The sequence below is a fragment of the Biomphalaria glabrata genome, chromosome 10 (genome assembly GCF_947242115.1).
Source record: "Biomphalaria glabrata chromosome 10, xgBioGlab47.1, whole genome shotgun sequence".
In the NCBI taxonomy this organism is placed as follows: Eukaryota; Metazoa; Mollusca; class Gastropoda; family Planorbidae; genus Biomphalaria; species Biomphalaria glabrata.
The window spans coordinates 27,035,008-27,052,225 of record NC_074720.1 but is presented as its reverse complement, the minus strand read 5'-3'; the positions used below and the strand labels follow the sequence as shown (position 1 = coordinate 27,052,225).

Sequence of the window (17,218 nt, the reverse complement as noted above, 5' to 3'; positions counted from 1 at the left end):
AATTTTTAAATAGTTAACTAATTCATGTCTAAAATTAGACATATTCATTTAATACATTATTTACAAAGGTCGTGGGATACACATTTGAGACCAATCCGCAGTCGTGGACAGACGTAGAAGGCGAAAGAAAATCTAAATCGTCCATGGGCGGACAATGGTTATGCTTGCCCTGGATGTGGCAAAATATGTAGTTCACAGCTGGGGCTGCGTAGCCACGGAAACACTGCATTCCTCTCTAATCTTCAGACTTGAAGACAAGCCTTATTATTATTATATATATTCTATAGATATATATTTAGGCAGTAGGGTAGCCATATTCAAAAGGGATATTACTGATACACATTAGTGAGAAAAGTTCAAGAGAAAAATAAAATGTATAATTAATTCAATAATTTAACGAAGTCTTTCTAAGATGTTTAAATATGTATTTGTCACGCAGTAAGAGCTGATGTGCAAAATGTCAGCTCCATTGGGAAAAAAAAGTTGGCACAAGAAATGATTCAAACTTTTGATAAGGACGAAAGTGTAGTCTAATACTCTAAGAATTAACAACAACAACAACCAAAACTAGAGAGAAAATCGCTGAGAAGAATTGAGAGAAGCTTTTGGCAACACATAATAGTAGCAATAGGAGAGAAGTAGATTGCCATTAAGATAGAATTGGATTGCTATGAGACAGAAAGGATTTGCTATGAGACAGAAGTACTTTGTCATAAGACAGCAAGTGATCATTGGCCGTGCTTTGTTGTCTCGAGACAGAAGTTACCATTAGACAGAGACGTGATCAGAACGTAGTATTCACTTATTGATTCAAATCTCTGTAGTTAAATGATCTCGATGACGTCACTCATGGTGTTTAACAAAGTTCTTATTACTTTTTGTTGAACATTATATTTAAGATTAACCCTTTTTTTTTAACCTAAACTTCTTAAATAATCTATTTGAACACACAAGGAACATAACAAAAAGTATCTTTCATCCTATTGGTCAAACCTGCTAATCATTCACCAATGGAATCAATACACTATCCTCTTTCATTTAGTCAATAGAATCAACGATCATTATAAAATGTCCTTTTATCTTTTCTTGAACTAGATCAAGACGGAGACTTGTTCAATGTCGACACATTTATGTGAACTGTATTAGACAGTTTCTACATTTTGTGTTATGTATTAAAGTTTCGTGTCCTGTATCCTGCCATATTGTATTCTTTAATGATACCAAGGTTGGTGACATACATTTTGCCTAGCCCAAAAGATTCAGTCTGTGATGTGCTGGCTGACGTATCTCTTGAGTCTCTGCCTCTATGTCGGTGTACAGTCAGGGGACAATATGTTCCTATTGAACTCAAAGAATGTGACGGCAGATCGTGCACTAGGCCAGATCTGTTTTAGTTATAACACATACATACCAAGCTGTGGATGGACATTGGCTTTGTCAGCGAACAAGAACCTGTCAGGAGTTATGGTAAGAGAGATTTTGTCAGGGTAAGAATCTGGTTCAAACTTTAAAGCGGTACTTCTTCTTCTTAAACTGTCAGGTAGAGTTGAGCCTTCAGCTCTTGGAACTCTAGGCCAGCAAAAGTGAACAAGAGCTCCCTCTCACCGGCCTGAATGAGAACAGTGTACACTGTTCTGTCTGACAGGTGGGTCAGACTCGCGGCAAGAGACCGCGTACGCTAAGACCCCCGTCATTTTCCTTTTCTATACCAGGCTAACTGTGCGGGACACGCCATTTATGTAACAGCCCCTTGAGGAACAGCTTGGATTGTGACAAGGTTGTGGGAGCTTGCAATGAGGATGATCTCGCACCCCCTTAGGCACCACGGGAGTCTTGTTTCGCTACCCTTTAGCCTAATCGTTTCCTCTTACGATCGTTTCCATCCGGGCGCCACTATGAGGCAGGGTAGCATGCCCGGGTTAAAGCGGTACAAAGTATACAAGGGGACTGATTCAATGTATACCACTTCATTAGTAAGTACAATTTCTTCCCCTTTGTTCGATACCAAACAAAATAATTAATTACCAAAAGACCAAAAGTTGATTAACCAATTGGTTAATGTTTTTAAATTGATTTTTGTGTTGTCAGTTAAAAGAAATAATTCAACAAAATTTCAGCTTGATCCGAGATTGGGTGTGGGAAAAATAATGTGTACAAACGTTTTACCAGACAGACAGACAGACAGACAGACAGAGTGAGTTGATATAAGATTAGTAACAATGCTTACTATCTTAATGCTAGAGTAATGTTATGTGTAATGGGTTTTGCTATTATAGAGATTTGTTTGAATTCGACAGTTACTATGGAGGTGTTTGACTATCTTGTACAGGCGTATCTCAGCTAATGCTAGTTCGATAAGTGCAACATTCTACAAGTACAAAGAGAAAGTTCAGATCCTTGAACAAGTTTAATGCACAGTCGAGTCTTTGTCGCTACTTGATGTCACCTTGAAGTCCAAATACCAACTGAATAAGATACTATATCAACAAACTAAGCCCCCACTATAGATGACATCATTACATGTGAAAGTCCGCCATCTATAGTGCATCACTAAGTTAAATACGTCTCTAACATGTGACAAAAGATTGAGTCCTCAACTAATTATAACCTGACAAAAATTTGACGATCTGAATTTGTTAAAACTACAACCAAATGTTATCATGTTAGAAGTTCTGTACAACGTTTTTGTTGTAGTCAACTCAATAGGATTTCTTTGGACTGGCAAGAGATTATTAAACTTAGAGCGACTCTAGACAATATGATGATATTAACTTCGCATATCTTATTATCTTTGATTTCTACTTTCTATTTATACACTCATTTCAACATGTGTACCAATAAAACGAAAGCAGATCTATATTTATTTAAATCGGATATAAGTCTAAATAAATTAGACACTTATAGAATTGAAATCCTATGTCAAAAAAAAAAAAAAATCAGAAGATGATAGAAATATAGTTTTAAAGGAATTAATGGCATGTAAATAAAAGTTTCTAGAGTAGATATTTGGTATCTATTTATTATTTCTTATATTATATATTTATAGCTTTTATATAGCGCTACTTTCATGCTTATAGCATGCTCAGAGCGCTTTTGGTCCAATCTCATTTGTGGACCGGTGGGGGGGAGGGGGTATCTAAAAGTGTTGGTTTTCCGTGCTGCCTTTAGGCGCTCAGTATATGTTCTTCTGTTCAATCCGCTACGGGACATTTGTTTGTGAACACCATTGGCGATGATTCCAGTCGCTCAGCTACAGTTTTCACATCGGTAGTTGAACCCAAACCTCTTCATTCTGTATCCAACGCGGTTTCTGCCATTCAGTGCAATATCCCCCCCTTCAAGTCATAGACAGTCGAGGCCAGATTTCAAATGTTGTCACGTGAAGCAGTTCTTTACACTTGAACGTATCAATAGAAATAATGTTAGTATTTGACTACTCAATAAAGTACTGAGCAAGCCGATACAATTTCATGGACATTTGAGCTTATTTTTTGTAATATTTTTTTCTCAGTACTAATACTTACTTTAGTTAGAGATAAAAGAATTCCTCAGGAAAACTAAAATGACTGCCCGGTGATCTATATTATAAAGTAGAATGTGAGATGTATGTATGTATGTTACTTATATACATCAAAACCGCTTGACCAATCTTGATAAAACTAGGCAGGAATGTTCCTTGGGTACTAACTTAGACCGTAGTGTATGTATTGTAGCCCTAAAACAAACTTAAGACCCTCAAAAAAAAAAGTTGTCCGACTCTATTACAGCTATAGTATTTTATGGATCTAGCCCATGGTTAACAATGTTGACATGAGAAAAGATCGAAAGGATTTAGACCTAGATCTAATTTTAAGAAATACACTTTGCGCACATAGTTTTTTACTTTGACACATGAAAATACAAAAGAAGATCCATTGATTTCATTATGTAATAAAATTAACCTTCAATTTTGTGTTTCAAAAGCATTTTTTACATAAATTAGTTCCTGATATCTGTGACTACAGATTTCCTGGCGAACATTCTTTCATTATACATTACCAATTGGTTACACATTAACACATCTCTCTACTGAGTCTATTCCTAGGTCTAGGTCTAAAACTCTTATTGAACTCTAAGATGATAAAACTTCTTTTCGCAAAGATAGTTTTATGCTTTGACACATAAACATACTAATTATTGTCCATTCATTTGATATTTTAATCAATTTAACATTCAAATTTGATTTTCTAAAGCATTTTTAATACATTCGTTCGCTGTTCGCTAAAGTTGCGTAGCCGTGTTGAGATAGGCCTATATTCATTCACTAAAAAAGGTCACGCATGCGCAACACAGAATGAACTCTATAAAAGCCAATTTGTAACTCTAGATTAGTGGTGATTTAGATCTATGTCTACCTCAAGATTTACTTTATACTTTAACACATGAACATACAAAATTAAGTCTATTCATCTCAAATTGTAATCAAATATATGTAGGCCTACAAGCAAATGTTTTAATTTGAAAAAATGGATTTAAGCCTATTAGCTATTTTTATTTGATAGCTTCATTCACACTATTTTTACATTGACACATTCGCTTTACTTATTACATTATTATTTCGTCATTCTTTCATTAGACAATACCATAATGAATCGCGTACTAAAAATTCATTCGTTTAATTGTTTACTTTATAATCCCATCCCTAGATCTAAAACTCTAATTCAACTCTAAGATGATAAAACTTCTCTTCGCACAGATAGTTTTATACTTTAACACATAAACATATTAATTAAAGTCCATTCATTTCATATTTTGATCAAATAAACATTCAAATTTGGTTTTCTAAAGCTAAATTCGTTACGAAAGCTGCGAAGCCGAGTTGAGATAGGCCTAGATCTGTATTCATTCATGAATCACGTACTAAAAATTATTTCGTTTAATTGTTCACTTTATAATCCCATTCATTTAACAAAGCTATCGCTCTTTTCGTTTTTAATAGATATGACTGTATCGGCTTCGGGTAAAGCCATTTTCGCAAAACTAATTTTATTTTCGTAGCGAAAGAGAAAAAACTTGAAAGGATCATTAGCTAAGTTTAACATACATCTAAATCCAATTCACTAGATTAGTAAACACAAACTTAGACCCGCAGGCCGCGGGTAATGTCAGGCTAGTATATATATATATATATATATATATATATATATATATATATATATATATATATATATATATATATATATAGTGTTGTAACCCTGCCTTGCATCAGTGCTTGAGGTGCGCACTAGCGCACTAGTGAACGTAAACAGGAAGATACTAGGATAGAGAGAATAACAGTGCATCAGGGATTGTGAAGAGTCTGAATGTTTGGGAAACTAAGAGGCCAACTTTTGTGCTGCCTGAAGGTTGTAGTATGGACCTGGAGCGAAGCGGGTAAGGCTGTCGTTGGTCCACATTCGGTTTAAGTAGCAAAGGACTGGTATACTTAGTAGTAAGACTCTGAGGAAGCTGAAGGATGAATCATCATGTTATGTGTTTGTCCTATTGAATAAACACCTGTCTTTATTTCCTGTTAAACTGGGTTCAGTTGCATGCCTTTTCGTTGAGTGCCTACACTACAGTTGCAACAGAATGATAAGAATGACAACGCTTAGGAAGCTAGATGAACTTAGCTGTAAACAGTTAAAAGAGGAGCTCCGAGCCAGGGAGCTGAAGATCTTCTGTGACAAAGAGAAGATGAGAGCCAGTCTTAGACAGAACCTGGTTGATGAAGGGGAGGATCCCGAGACCTACCTGTTTGAGGTAGAACCAGATATCAGAGAGGTCATGAGTGCCGTGCTGAAAGAGGTCAACAAACAGATCTGTACCATGATTAAACAGAAAGGTACCATTACCTCACTGAACAAGACTGATGAAACGTTTGATACCGTGATGAACAAGAACGATGACCAGATAGCTACCATGTCGACAGGTATAAACAATCCGCTACTCAACGGAGACGCCGTTAATGGTGGTGTTGTCTATGACTGTAATAGCGAGCCGTGCAAGCTTGGCTCCTACGACAAGAATCCTGACATTTGTTGTGACAGCGCTGAGCACAGATCTGATCATGTCATCGTGATTCCTACCTGCACCCAGACGTTCAATAAGAACTGTGCTGACGGGGCCGCCTCGAGGGGAGAGTATGATCACCGAAAGACATGCCAACAAAGTCTTGACCAAACCGACGTTTGTTCTGATACCAGTAGCAGCAAGAGAGGCGCTGATGGTGGTGCAGCAGATGGACTTGTGCACATAGGACGTTGCCCACGTGCCCCACAGACATGTCTTTCGGACACGCTTGAAGATTATGCCGTGTTTGACAACCTGGCCTCCTGGGGGCCTATGGTGCATCGAGGAAATGTGCTGGAGCAACGTGTAAGACCAATGGTCTTGATGACCACCGCCATGACATCTACTGCCTCTCTTCCTGCCATGAAGCTGCCGTCGGTGCTGACTGAGAGAAAGGCCAGACAACGAAAACGACGTCCCCTTAACCGAAGGCAGATCAACTGGAGAAGGAGAAAGCGGCACATGCAGAGAGCAGTGTGGATGGCTTTGTGGGGAGCACGCTCCATTCAATCTGTGACTCCCACTGACCGACCTCCACCTGCACTGACCAGCCGTGAACATGTTTCTTTTCGGGACGTAGTAGTAGTAGTAAGACTCTTAGGAAGCTGAAGGAGGAATCATCATGTTATGTGTTTGTCCTACTGAATAAACACCTGTCTTTATTTCCTGTTAAACTGTGTTCAGTTGCATGCCTTTTCGTTATATGTATGTATGTATGTATGTATGTATGTATGTATGTATGTATGTATGTATGTATGTATGTATGTATGTATATGTGTGTGTGTGTGTGTATAGCTCCGCCTTCGTGGTCGAAGATGAGCACATTTCTCATTTCCTATGGACTCGAAGATGACTGTAAAGTCCAATCCTCGCTTTGAAAAGCCGGCCACATGGGTGGGTTTGGTCAGTTGCAAATAGGCCTGCTTCTTCTCTCAGCTTCTTGTTGGTTCGGCGCCCCTTCACACTGGCCACTCTTCTTGCTTCAAATCTTGAGACTCACAGCTTCACTGCCCAGGTGATACCTTTGTCATGAATGTAACTGAAATAGAATGATTTTAAGAGATAAATAAAGTAACATGGAAAAGCCTAGAGACATATTTTATACAATGTAGAGGTTACTTACAAAAGATAATTATGTCCTACGCGTGTCCCTAGGTCAGTCTACTGAAAGTCTAGTCAATGACTTAAACTCTGCAAAGTCGTTGGTTTTCCTGGATGATTCAGGTAGCCCATTCCAAGTTCTAGTTTCTTGTGAGACATTTTAAGCTTGAGTTTCTTAACAATGTCTCTAGGTTGATGGTGTGACAATTGCAAGACAAACACCGAGCATGTTTCAGTTGATCAGCACGACATGTAATAAAAATTTATCTTCAACACCTGCAGACCTGTGTCTTAATGTTACTCTTTACGGACTGTTTAAGTAAGTACAACTCTCTCTCTCTCTCTCTCTCTCTCTCTCTCTCTCTCTCTCTAGCTAACGATCAATCAATCAATCAATCAATTTATCTATCTATCTATCTATCTATCTATCTATCTATCTATTACACAATAATAACGCTGCTGCTAAATATTTTACTGTATGGTTTAAAACCCCTGGCTTTTTAACAAGAGTTTTTCATTTGATTTTTGGAACTGAGTGCTCAAAGATAGCGTGGAAACTTTCTGCTAGATACTTCTCCATATAACTAAAAAGTATTTCAACCTGAGTCCATATTTCAACCACTCAACAGGCTACTAATTTTCAGATGTGCGATAAAAAAGCAATAATAATAATAACTCAGTAATTTCTGAAAAGCTAAACTTTTGATGTGTTTTTTTTCTGTTCGATATATTTTCATGCATTCTCTATAAAACCTTTCTAATTGTTTGTCTGTAGTTTTAATTATAGTTTGTTTTTGTGTGCACATTGAACTGCACTTTGCTTCTACAACGGCTTCGTTTGTATCCTATGTGGAAACTCTGCAGGTCTCAGCTTGGTTTGTATCCTATGTGGAAACTCTGCAGGTCTCAGCTGGGTTTGTATCCTATGTGGAAACTCTGCAGGTCTCAGCTGGGTTTGTATCCTATGTGGAAACTCTGCAGATCTCAGCTGGGTTTGTATCCTTTGTGGAAACTCTGCAGGTCTCAGCTGGGTTTGTATCCTATGTGGAAACTCTGCAGGTCTCAGCTGGGTTTGTATCCTATGTGGAAACTCTGCAGGTCTCAGCTGGGTTTGTATCCTATGTGGAAACTCTGCAGGTCTCAGCTGGGTTTGTATCCGATGTGGAAACTCTGCAGGTCTCAGCTGGGTTTGTATCCTATGTGGAAACTCTGCAGGTCTCAGCTGGGTTTGTATCCTATGTGGAAACTCTGCAGGTCTCAGCTGGGTTTGTATCCTATGTGGAAACTCTGCAGGTCTCAGCTGGGTTTGTATCCTATGTGGAAACTCTGCAGGTCTCAGCTGGGTTTGTATCCTATGTGGAAACTCTGCAGGTCTCAGCTGGGTTTGTATCCTATGTGGAAACTCTGCAGGTCTCAGCTGGGTTTGTATCCTATGTGGAAACTCTGCAGGTCTCAGCTGGGTTTGTATCCTATGTGAAAACTCTGCAGGTCGCAGCTGGGTTTGTATCCTTTATGGAAACTCTGCAGGTCTCAACTGGGTTTGTATCCTATGTGGAAACTCTGCAGGTCTCAGCTGGGTTTGTATCCTATGTGGAAACTCTGCAGGTCTCAGCTGGGTTTGTATCCTATGTGGAAACTCTGCAGGTCTCAGCTGGGTTTGTATCCTATGTGGAAACTCTGCAGGTCTCAACTGGGTTTGTATCCTATGTGGAAACTCTGCAGGTCTCAGCTGGGTTTGTATCCTATGTGGAAACTCTGCAGGTCTCAGCTGGGTTTGTATCCTATGTGGAAACTCTGCAGGTCTCAGCTGGGTTTGTATCCTATGTGGAAACTCTGCAGGTCTCAGCTGGGTTTGTATCCTATGTGGAAACTCTGCAGGTCTCAGCTGGGTTTGTATCCTATGTGGAAACTCTGCAGGTCTCAGCTGGGTTTGTATCCTATGTTATAACTCTGCAGGTCGCAGCTGGGTTTGTATCCTATGTGGAAACTCTGCAGGTCTCAGCTGGGTTTGTATCCTATGTGGAAACTCTGCAGGTCTCAGCTGGGTTTGTATCCTTTGTGGAAACTCTGCAGGTCTCAGCTGGGTTTGTATCCTATGTGGAAACTCTGCAGGTCTCAGCTGGGTTTGTATCCTATGTGGAAACTCTGCAGGTCTCAGCTGGGTTTGTATCCTATGTGGAAACTCTGCAGGTCTCAGCTGGGTTTGTATCCTATGTGAAAACTCTGCAGGTCGCAGCTGGGTTTGTATCCTTTATGGAAACTCTGCAGGTCTCAACTGGGTTTGTATCCTATGTGGAAACTCTGCAGGTCTCAGCTGGGTTTGTATCCTATGTGGAAACTCTGCAGGTCTCAGCTGGGTTTGTATCCTATGTGGAAACTCTGCAGGTCTCAGCTGGGTTTGTATCCTATGTGGAAACTCTGCAGGTCTCAACTGGGTTTGTATCCTATGTGGAAACTCTGCAGGTCTCAGCTGGGTTTGTATCCTATGTGGAAACTCTGCAGGTCTCAGCTGGGTTTGTATCCTATGTGGAAACTCTGCAGGTCTCAGCTGGGTTTGTATCCTATGTGGAAACTCTGCAGGTCTCAGCTGGGTTTGTATCCTATGTGGAAACTCTGCAGGTCTCAGCTGGGTTTGTATCCTATGTGGAAACTCTGCAGGTCTCAGCTGGGTTTGTATCCTATGTTATAACTCTGCAGGTCGCAGCTGGGTTTGTATCCTATGTGGAAACTCTGCAGGTCTCAGCTGGGTTTGTATCCTATGTGGAAACTCTGCAGGTCTCAGCTGGGTTTGTATCCTTTGTGGAAACTCTGCAGGTCTCAACCGGGTTTGTATCCTATGTGGAAACTCTGCAGGTCTCAACTGGGTTTGTATCCTATGTGGAAACTCTGCAGGTCTCAGCTGGGTTTGTATCCTATGTGGAAACTCTGCAGGTCTCAGCTGGGTTTGTATCCTATGTGGAAACTCTGCAGATCTCAGCTGGGTTTGTATCCTATGTGGAAACTCTGCAGGTCTCAGCTGGGTTTGTATCCTTTATGGAAACTCTGCAGGTCTCAGCTGGGTTTGTATCCTATGTGGAAACTCTGCAGGTCTCAGCTGGGTTTGTATCCTATGTGGAAACTCTGCAGGTCTCAGCTGGGTTTGTATCCTATGTGGAAACTCTGCAGGTCTCAACTGGGTTTGTATCCTATGTGGAAACTCTGCAGGTCTCAGCTGGGTTTGTATCCTATGTGGAAACTCTGCAGGTCTCAGCTGGGTTTGTATCCTATGTGGAAACTCTGCAGGTCTCAGCTGGGTTTGTATCCTATGTGGAAACTCTGCAGGTCTCAGCTGGGTTTGTATCCTATGTGGAAACTCTGCAGGTCTCAGCTGGGTTTGTATCCTATGTGGAAACTCTGCAGGTCGCAGCTGGGTTTGTATCCTATGTGGAAACTCTGCAGGTCTCAGCTGGGTTTGTATCCTATGTGGAAACTCTGCAGGTCTCAGCTGGGTTTGTATCCTTTGTGGAAACTCTGCAGGTCTCAGCTGGGTTTGTATCCTATGTGGAAACTCTGCAGGTCTCAGCTGGGTTTGTATCCTATGTGGAAACTCTGCAGGTCTCAGCTGGTTTTGTATCCTATGTGGAAACTCTGCAGGTCTCAGCTGGGTTTGTATCCTATGTGGAAACTCTACAGGTCTCAACTGGGTTTGTATCCTATGTGGAGACTCTGCAGGTCTCAGCTGGGTTTGTATCCTATGTGGAAACTCTACAGGTCTCAACTGGGTTTGTATCCTATGTGGAAACTCTACAGGTCTCAACTGGGTTTGTATCCTATGTGGAAACTCTACAGGTCTCAACTGGGTTTGTATCCTATGTGGAAACTCTGCAGGTCTCAACTGGGTTTGTATCCTATGTGGAAACTCTGCAGGTCTCAACTGGGTTTGTATCCTATGTGGAAACTCTGCAGGTCTCAACTGGGTTTGTATCCTATGTGGAAACTCTGCAGGTCTCAACTGGGTTTGTGTAGTCAACTGAAATACTGCACTTATCTTAATAGTTTTTCGGAACAAAATTGTGACTTCGTATACGAAGGGGTTAAACTTCGGAATCGAAGACATTGCCCTAGCTAATCGCTCCATTTGTTCTCTTTTGTCAGTAACATCAAGCCGTATGTTGTGGCTTGCTGGCAGCGCATATGTAACTCTTCAACCAATGGCGTGCAACAGGTAACATAAAACTTAACTCATTTTGTTTTAAGATTGTGTTTTAATTAATTAAAATAAATTCACTCATTAATTACATCTACATACAGAGTGAGAACACCAGCTGTTGATTTGTTTGTTGTGCAAATACAAATTAAACATGCACTAAATTACTGACACTTGTTGATGGGACTGAGCCACTCTCACTCACTTGCGGATCCGGGATGGGGTGTTGGGGTGGTAGGGACGAATCTTGGTACAAAAATCACTCAAATGGTTTGCGAATTCATTACTTATGTTAATAATATATACTAATTATTTATATTGTAACCTATTTTTTGACTGTGTCGCCCCCCTCTAGTATATTGGCCGATTTGCTGGTGTGGGGGTGGGCTATTGCATCAACCCCCGCCCCCTCCGACCCTAATCCTTGGACTGTGGGAGACCGGTCGAATTTTTTTTTTTTTTAGAAATCACAGTTTGTTAATTTAATTAGTTACATATGTATATAAGGCGGGGGGGGGCTATTACATTTACAGCCCTGCCCACCCAAAAGTGATCCAATTAGTATTTAGAAGTCATAGTTTGAAAACAAAATTAGTTGAGTGGGGAGGGCGGTTCAATATTTATGTAGACCTCATAGTTTGTGAACAAAATTTGTTGAATATCTATATAATGTGTGCTACTAATTGATATGTGAACTCATTTGTATATTTTGTCGCACCACACTCTAATTTCAAATTAAATCATTAGTAAATATAAAATGAAAGAGGGTGGTACCATATGGGAGGGGACATGGATGCAATGCCCCCCCCCCCTCAACTGGATTGACCAATACATTTTTCGTTTGTATTTTAGTTAAGAAATGACAATTTTTTTTTACAAAACCATCACTCTTACATAATTAATCGTTTTCACTCTACCGTCCGTTCCTTTTCCAGACGAAAACATGACGTTTTAAAACAGCATAGCCAAAAATGGCGACAGAGTTGTCATAATTATTAAAAAAAAGACTTTGTTTTGGAAAATTTAGATTCATGAGAAATTTTTAAGTATATCAGAGGAGTTCTGAGTTTTTCCTAGTCGCCTTTTCCCAACCTTTACTCAATCTGAGATCTTTCTATTGTATAAATAGCTTTAAGACTATAACTCACAATATACTTCCTAAAAATACAAAAAATTTAGAGCAGAATTTCATTGGTTTACTTAAGGTTTCCCCTCTTCCGAAGTTTTTTTTTAAAATCAGAGCTTTGAAACGAAGCTACAATAAAAACAGGTGTATTTAACAAAATTAATCACATATAAACGAATTTATTTTGTAAATATTATTTTTCTAAGACATATTTTGCTGCGGCGACCCTCAAAGCCTTATCTAAATCTATGGGACATCTTTTGTTTTAATGTAACAAAACGGTTGTATGTGCAATGTAGTTAGGGCCTATACATTCATATTAGAAATTTTTTTAAAAGTAAAAACATTATTCAAATGGTTAATAAAATGATTAGAAACGGTCGAATATCTAAAGAGTGTTAAACCATCGTTCTGTTGGCATCTTTCTGACCGAAACAGGCCACAACTACAAGAGGTCTCGATGAACACTCAAATAATATCACAATAAATACGCCTAATAAAGATCTACTTACACTACCTGTATCTCGAGTGTCACTCACACTTCAGGATCGGCCATTGCCCCCCCCCCACGTCACTTTATTTCATATACTTTGACATTTTGAATTGGATGAGTAATAAGCTTCAGATGTCAAGAGAGCTTTAGATGTCAGGAGAGCTTTAGATGTCAGGAGAGCTGTAGATGTCAGGAGAGCTGTAGATGTCAGGAGAGCTGTAGATGTCAGGGGGCTTTAGATGTCAGGAGAGCTTTAGATGTCAGGAGAGCAGTAGATGTCAGGAGAGCTTTAGATGTCAGGAGAGCTTTAGAGTTCAGGAGAGCTTTAGAGATCAGGAGAGCTTTAGATGACAGGAGAGCTTTAGATGTCAAGAGAGCTGTAAATGTCAGGAGAGCTTTAGATGTCAGGAGAGCTTTAGTTGTCAGGAGAATGTGTTTCTGAAGTGAAGAATGCTTAAAACGTATGAACTGAATGAACTGATGACAGATCTTAAAATAAGTTTGTCTCCTCTAGGCTCTACAAAATGTTTTTTAAAAAACGAATCATTTCCCTTTCTGTGTATAAACTAGAAGCTTGGATCAGGCGATGCGTCAATACACTTCCTGTTTACACTTCTCTTTGAACTAATTAGACACTCGATAGTTTTTGTAGAACACTTTTCTTCCCAGTGTTCACCATTCGCGAGGAGTGCTCACCTACACTCTAGTAAGACAGTAATCTTTTGTTTATCATTACCCACAGTTAGTGTCTTACTTCGGTCCTTACGTTGGTCAGTCCTATCCAGCTAATGAGACCGGCTACGTCATGACCGTAATGGCTCCTCCAACATTGTCTTCAGTTCTTGGTCTATGTCCAAGTGCCAGCAGTAAGTCATTGGTTGGTGTACAAGTTGCTGTTGATATTGTAGTTGTAACTATTGTTCTAGTTGGTGTTGCTGTGATTGTACTTAGTACTTAGAGTTGTTCCTGTTGATGTAGTTGTCGTTTTTGTTGTTACTGATACATTATGTTTCGTTCTCAAATCGTATTTATGCTATAACGAAAACGAGATCTACCGTCACCACTTCTTACCTCATCAATCTATAGGCTGAAGATGTAAAGGTATTCTGTTTCTGTAGCCAACGCTTGAAGAGGGTGTCGTGTGGCCAGAACAAAGATTGACCACCTTTACTTTTCCCAGAATAATTTCAGGTACCCCCATTAGAGCTGGATAGACTCAGATGCACCCTAAAGATCTCGAAATTAAAAATCCCAGTCTTGACCAGGATTCGAACCTAAGAACCCCGGTTTGGAAGCCAAGCACTTTACCACTCAGCCACTGCACAGAGAAAATAAGGTTGAACTATATCTGTAGCATGATCTATTTTATACCTTTTTAAACTGTAGCATGGCCTGTTTTATACTTATGGGATTTCACACACACACCAACCTTTTCATCACAATTCAAGCTGGTGGTAGTCAATTAGCAGGCCTGCATCATGATAAAGAAGTATTGAGGCCTGCATCATGATAAAGAAGTATTGAGGCCTGCATCATGATAAAGAAGTATTGAGGCCTGCATCATGATAAAGAAGTATTGAGGCCTGCATCATGATAAAGAAGTATTGAGGCCTGCATCATGATAAAGAAGTATTGAGGCCTGCATCATGATAAAGAAGTATTGAGGCCTGCATCATGATAAAGAAGTATTGAGGCCTGCATCATGATAAAGAAGTATTGAGGCCTGCGATCTTTTTGGCCTCTTTCAGTCGTAGACTGACCAGGGTCCATCTCGCAGAACACCTTTTTACGTGGTTGAAATCACGTTTCCTTACATCCACATATTGGAAGTGGGACGACCAGTGAGCCCATCGCTTCTTGTCCATAAAGGATGTTTTACAACTGTCCTCCAACCGGCGGCCATGACCAGTGCAAGGGAGGTTATCTGGGAATTGTAAAGAAGATGGGAAGACCCGTTCAACAAGTATCCCAATGTTGCTCTCTTTCTTGTCAGGGGATTTCCAGTATCCTCCGAAGGCAGAGCAAGAGAAATGAATTTCAATTAAATTTTCTTTCTTGCTTTGTATACATGACTCACTGCCGTATAGTATATCATTTATTAAAGTTTGCAGGCTTGCGATCTGTCATGTTATTAAAGTTTGGAAAGGGATCGATAAATTTCAAACTCTTTATAGCTTATTTACATTGAAAATTATAAAAGAATTATCTACACTTGAATCACTCGGTGTACCTTGTGCTTGATTTAGACTCTAATGTAGGGACAAATGGCTATTGGACATTTGGTGACATAGTACGGAACTGTCCTAGCATTGTAACAGCTATCTGCCCCTACGGTCCTGCCAATTTCACCTTACTATTTGCTATTTAGTGTTATCAATGACAGATTAGTTTAAAATTATTTTTTTTGTTCATTTCAGTGTCTAGTTTTGCTTCTCTTGAACTAGCTGGTAACTTTTGTTATAACGGTCAACATCAGGTGACCTACCGCAACACGTACAGCCATACAGGCTGTAGTCTGCTGTGTTTAAACTGCCCACTGTGTCTTGGAGTCAGCTTCGTCAGCAGTCAAAATCTATGTCACGTGATTACAGAGGACACAGACTTGAACCCGGGTCTACTGGACAACAGCACTAATTGTCTGTACTTCTCCGTTACCACGAGAGGCTAGCGACAAAGAAAATCAGTGATTAGGCTTGATTAGAGGGTTGAGCAGTGTGTGGTTGAGCAGTGTGTGGTTGAGCAGTGTGTGGTTGAGCAGTGTGTGGTTGAGCAGTGTGTGGTTGAGCAGTGTGTGGTTGAGCAGTGTGTGGTTGAGCAGTGTGTGCTAGGTAGATAAATAGTTTTGTAGAAAGTACAGTTACAAGCAGTCGAACATCTGATTGCATTTGTTTAAGAGCTTTATAAATTCCAATCAAATACTCAAAAACAACACTGGGTAGAACAACTTAATACTGAAAGAATGTAATCTGTGAATCACAGTGAGTTTGGTTTACAAATAAAGTAAATTTATTTACAGAGCTATACCAATGTGTCCAACCATTCCATTAACAGGAAGATGCATTCTTAATAACGAAAAAGGTCACAGAAAGAAACATTCATAAGATAGACAGATAGGTGACTTCATTTCGAAGCCTCGCTTTCTCAGAAAGACATATTGCGCCCAAGACGATAAACAAAATAAAACCCCTTCACACACTCACACATATATCCCCTTCACACACCCACACATACATCCCCTTCACACACCCACACATACATGCTTTTTGACCATGAAGTCTACCACGTTAGACAATGAAATGCTTTAAAAACACAGGGAACTGTTCACTGTATACATTATACATCTATTTCTATTTCTCTATAAATGCAAGACAAATCGCCATGAACCTTGACCTGCAACGTAGCAACTTGAAGCAGTAATGACCAAAAGCTCATTGCCACGTCACAAGTCTGTACCATTTGGCAAACGAGCTACTGCCCACGGGTTGCGACGTCGCTTGTCAGAGTTGAGGCCTTATGTAACGATTGGTCTCGGTCTAACACCCTCCCTCCCCCCCCCCCAAAAAAAAAAAAAGAAAAAAAGTGTAACCTAAATAATCATGGTAGGCAAGAACGTCAATTTCTTTGGGTTACTGATTTAATCTTTGGTTTAATAGTAGACTCTATCAAAGAAATAACCAAGAACTTAGTAATCAGTCTGCTGAGCTTTATGTAACCTTTACATTATGGAGTTTAAGAGTTCAATTGTTAACAATCAATTTGTTAACCATTTCTTCAGCTCTTAATTGCATTTATTTTAAAATCACTGGACCAGCAAATAGTCTGTATCTCTTCTTGAATAAAATGTTCATGTTGTATTCAAAGCAATTCTTTTTTTTTCATTTTGTTAAATACCGTACATTGATACTTGTCTAAGTTTTGTAAAACTCCTATCTCGGGTTTTATGTTTACTTACTAACATTTCAAAGAAGCTTTACAGTACAAGAGAGAACAACTGGAATGGTTTGAACAGCTCGAATGGTTTAAAATGAGAAAGTGTGACTTCAAAGACAAGAGAGAAAAGTGGATAGTTGGTGTCGTGACAGAATTCATACGATGCAAGTCATCTCCATCATCAAACTCCTTTTGAGTGAGAGCTTGACAAGCTTACTTCCTCTCTTGCAAAAGTCCTGGACAGAAACCTTGCTGTTATACGCAGTGCATACATGTCACCATACAGGTCGAG

At 39.7% G+C, this 17,218-nt stretch overlaps 1 protein-coding gene across 2 annotated transcripts; it reads left to right on the top strand.

Moving 5' to 3' along the window:
* Positions 1–1,109: 1,109 nt before the first annotated feature.
* LOC106064784 (uncharacterized) lies at positions 1,110–16,856 on the top strand. Of its 2 annotated transcripts, none has more exons than XM_056045368.1 (5): positions 1,110–1,467; positions 7,383–7,510; positions 11,326–11,395; positions 13,739–13,862; positions 15,414–16,856. In XM_056045368.1, the coding sequence occupies exons 1-5, from the start codon at positions 1,270–1,272 to the stop codon at positions 15,662–15,664; spliced, it is 771 nt and encodes a 256-aa protein (XP_055901343.1). In that variant the 5' UTR covers positions 1,110–1,269; the 3' UTR covers positions 15,665–16,856. The 2 variants fall into 2 exon arrangements, with proteins under 2 accessions (XP_055901343.1, XP_055901345.1); XM_056045370.1 differs by lacking the exon at positions 1,110–1,467 and adding an exon at positions 5,262–5,412.
* Positions 16,857–17,218: the final 362 nt, after the last annotated feature.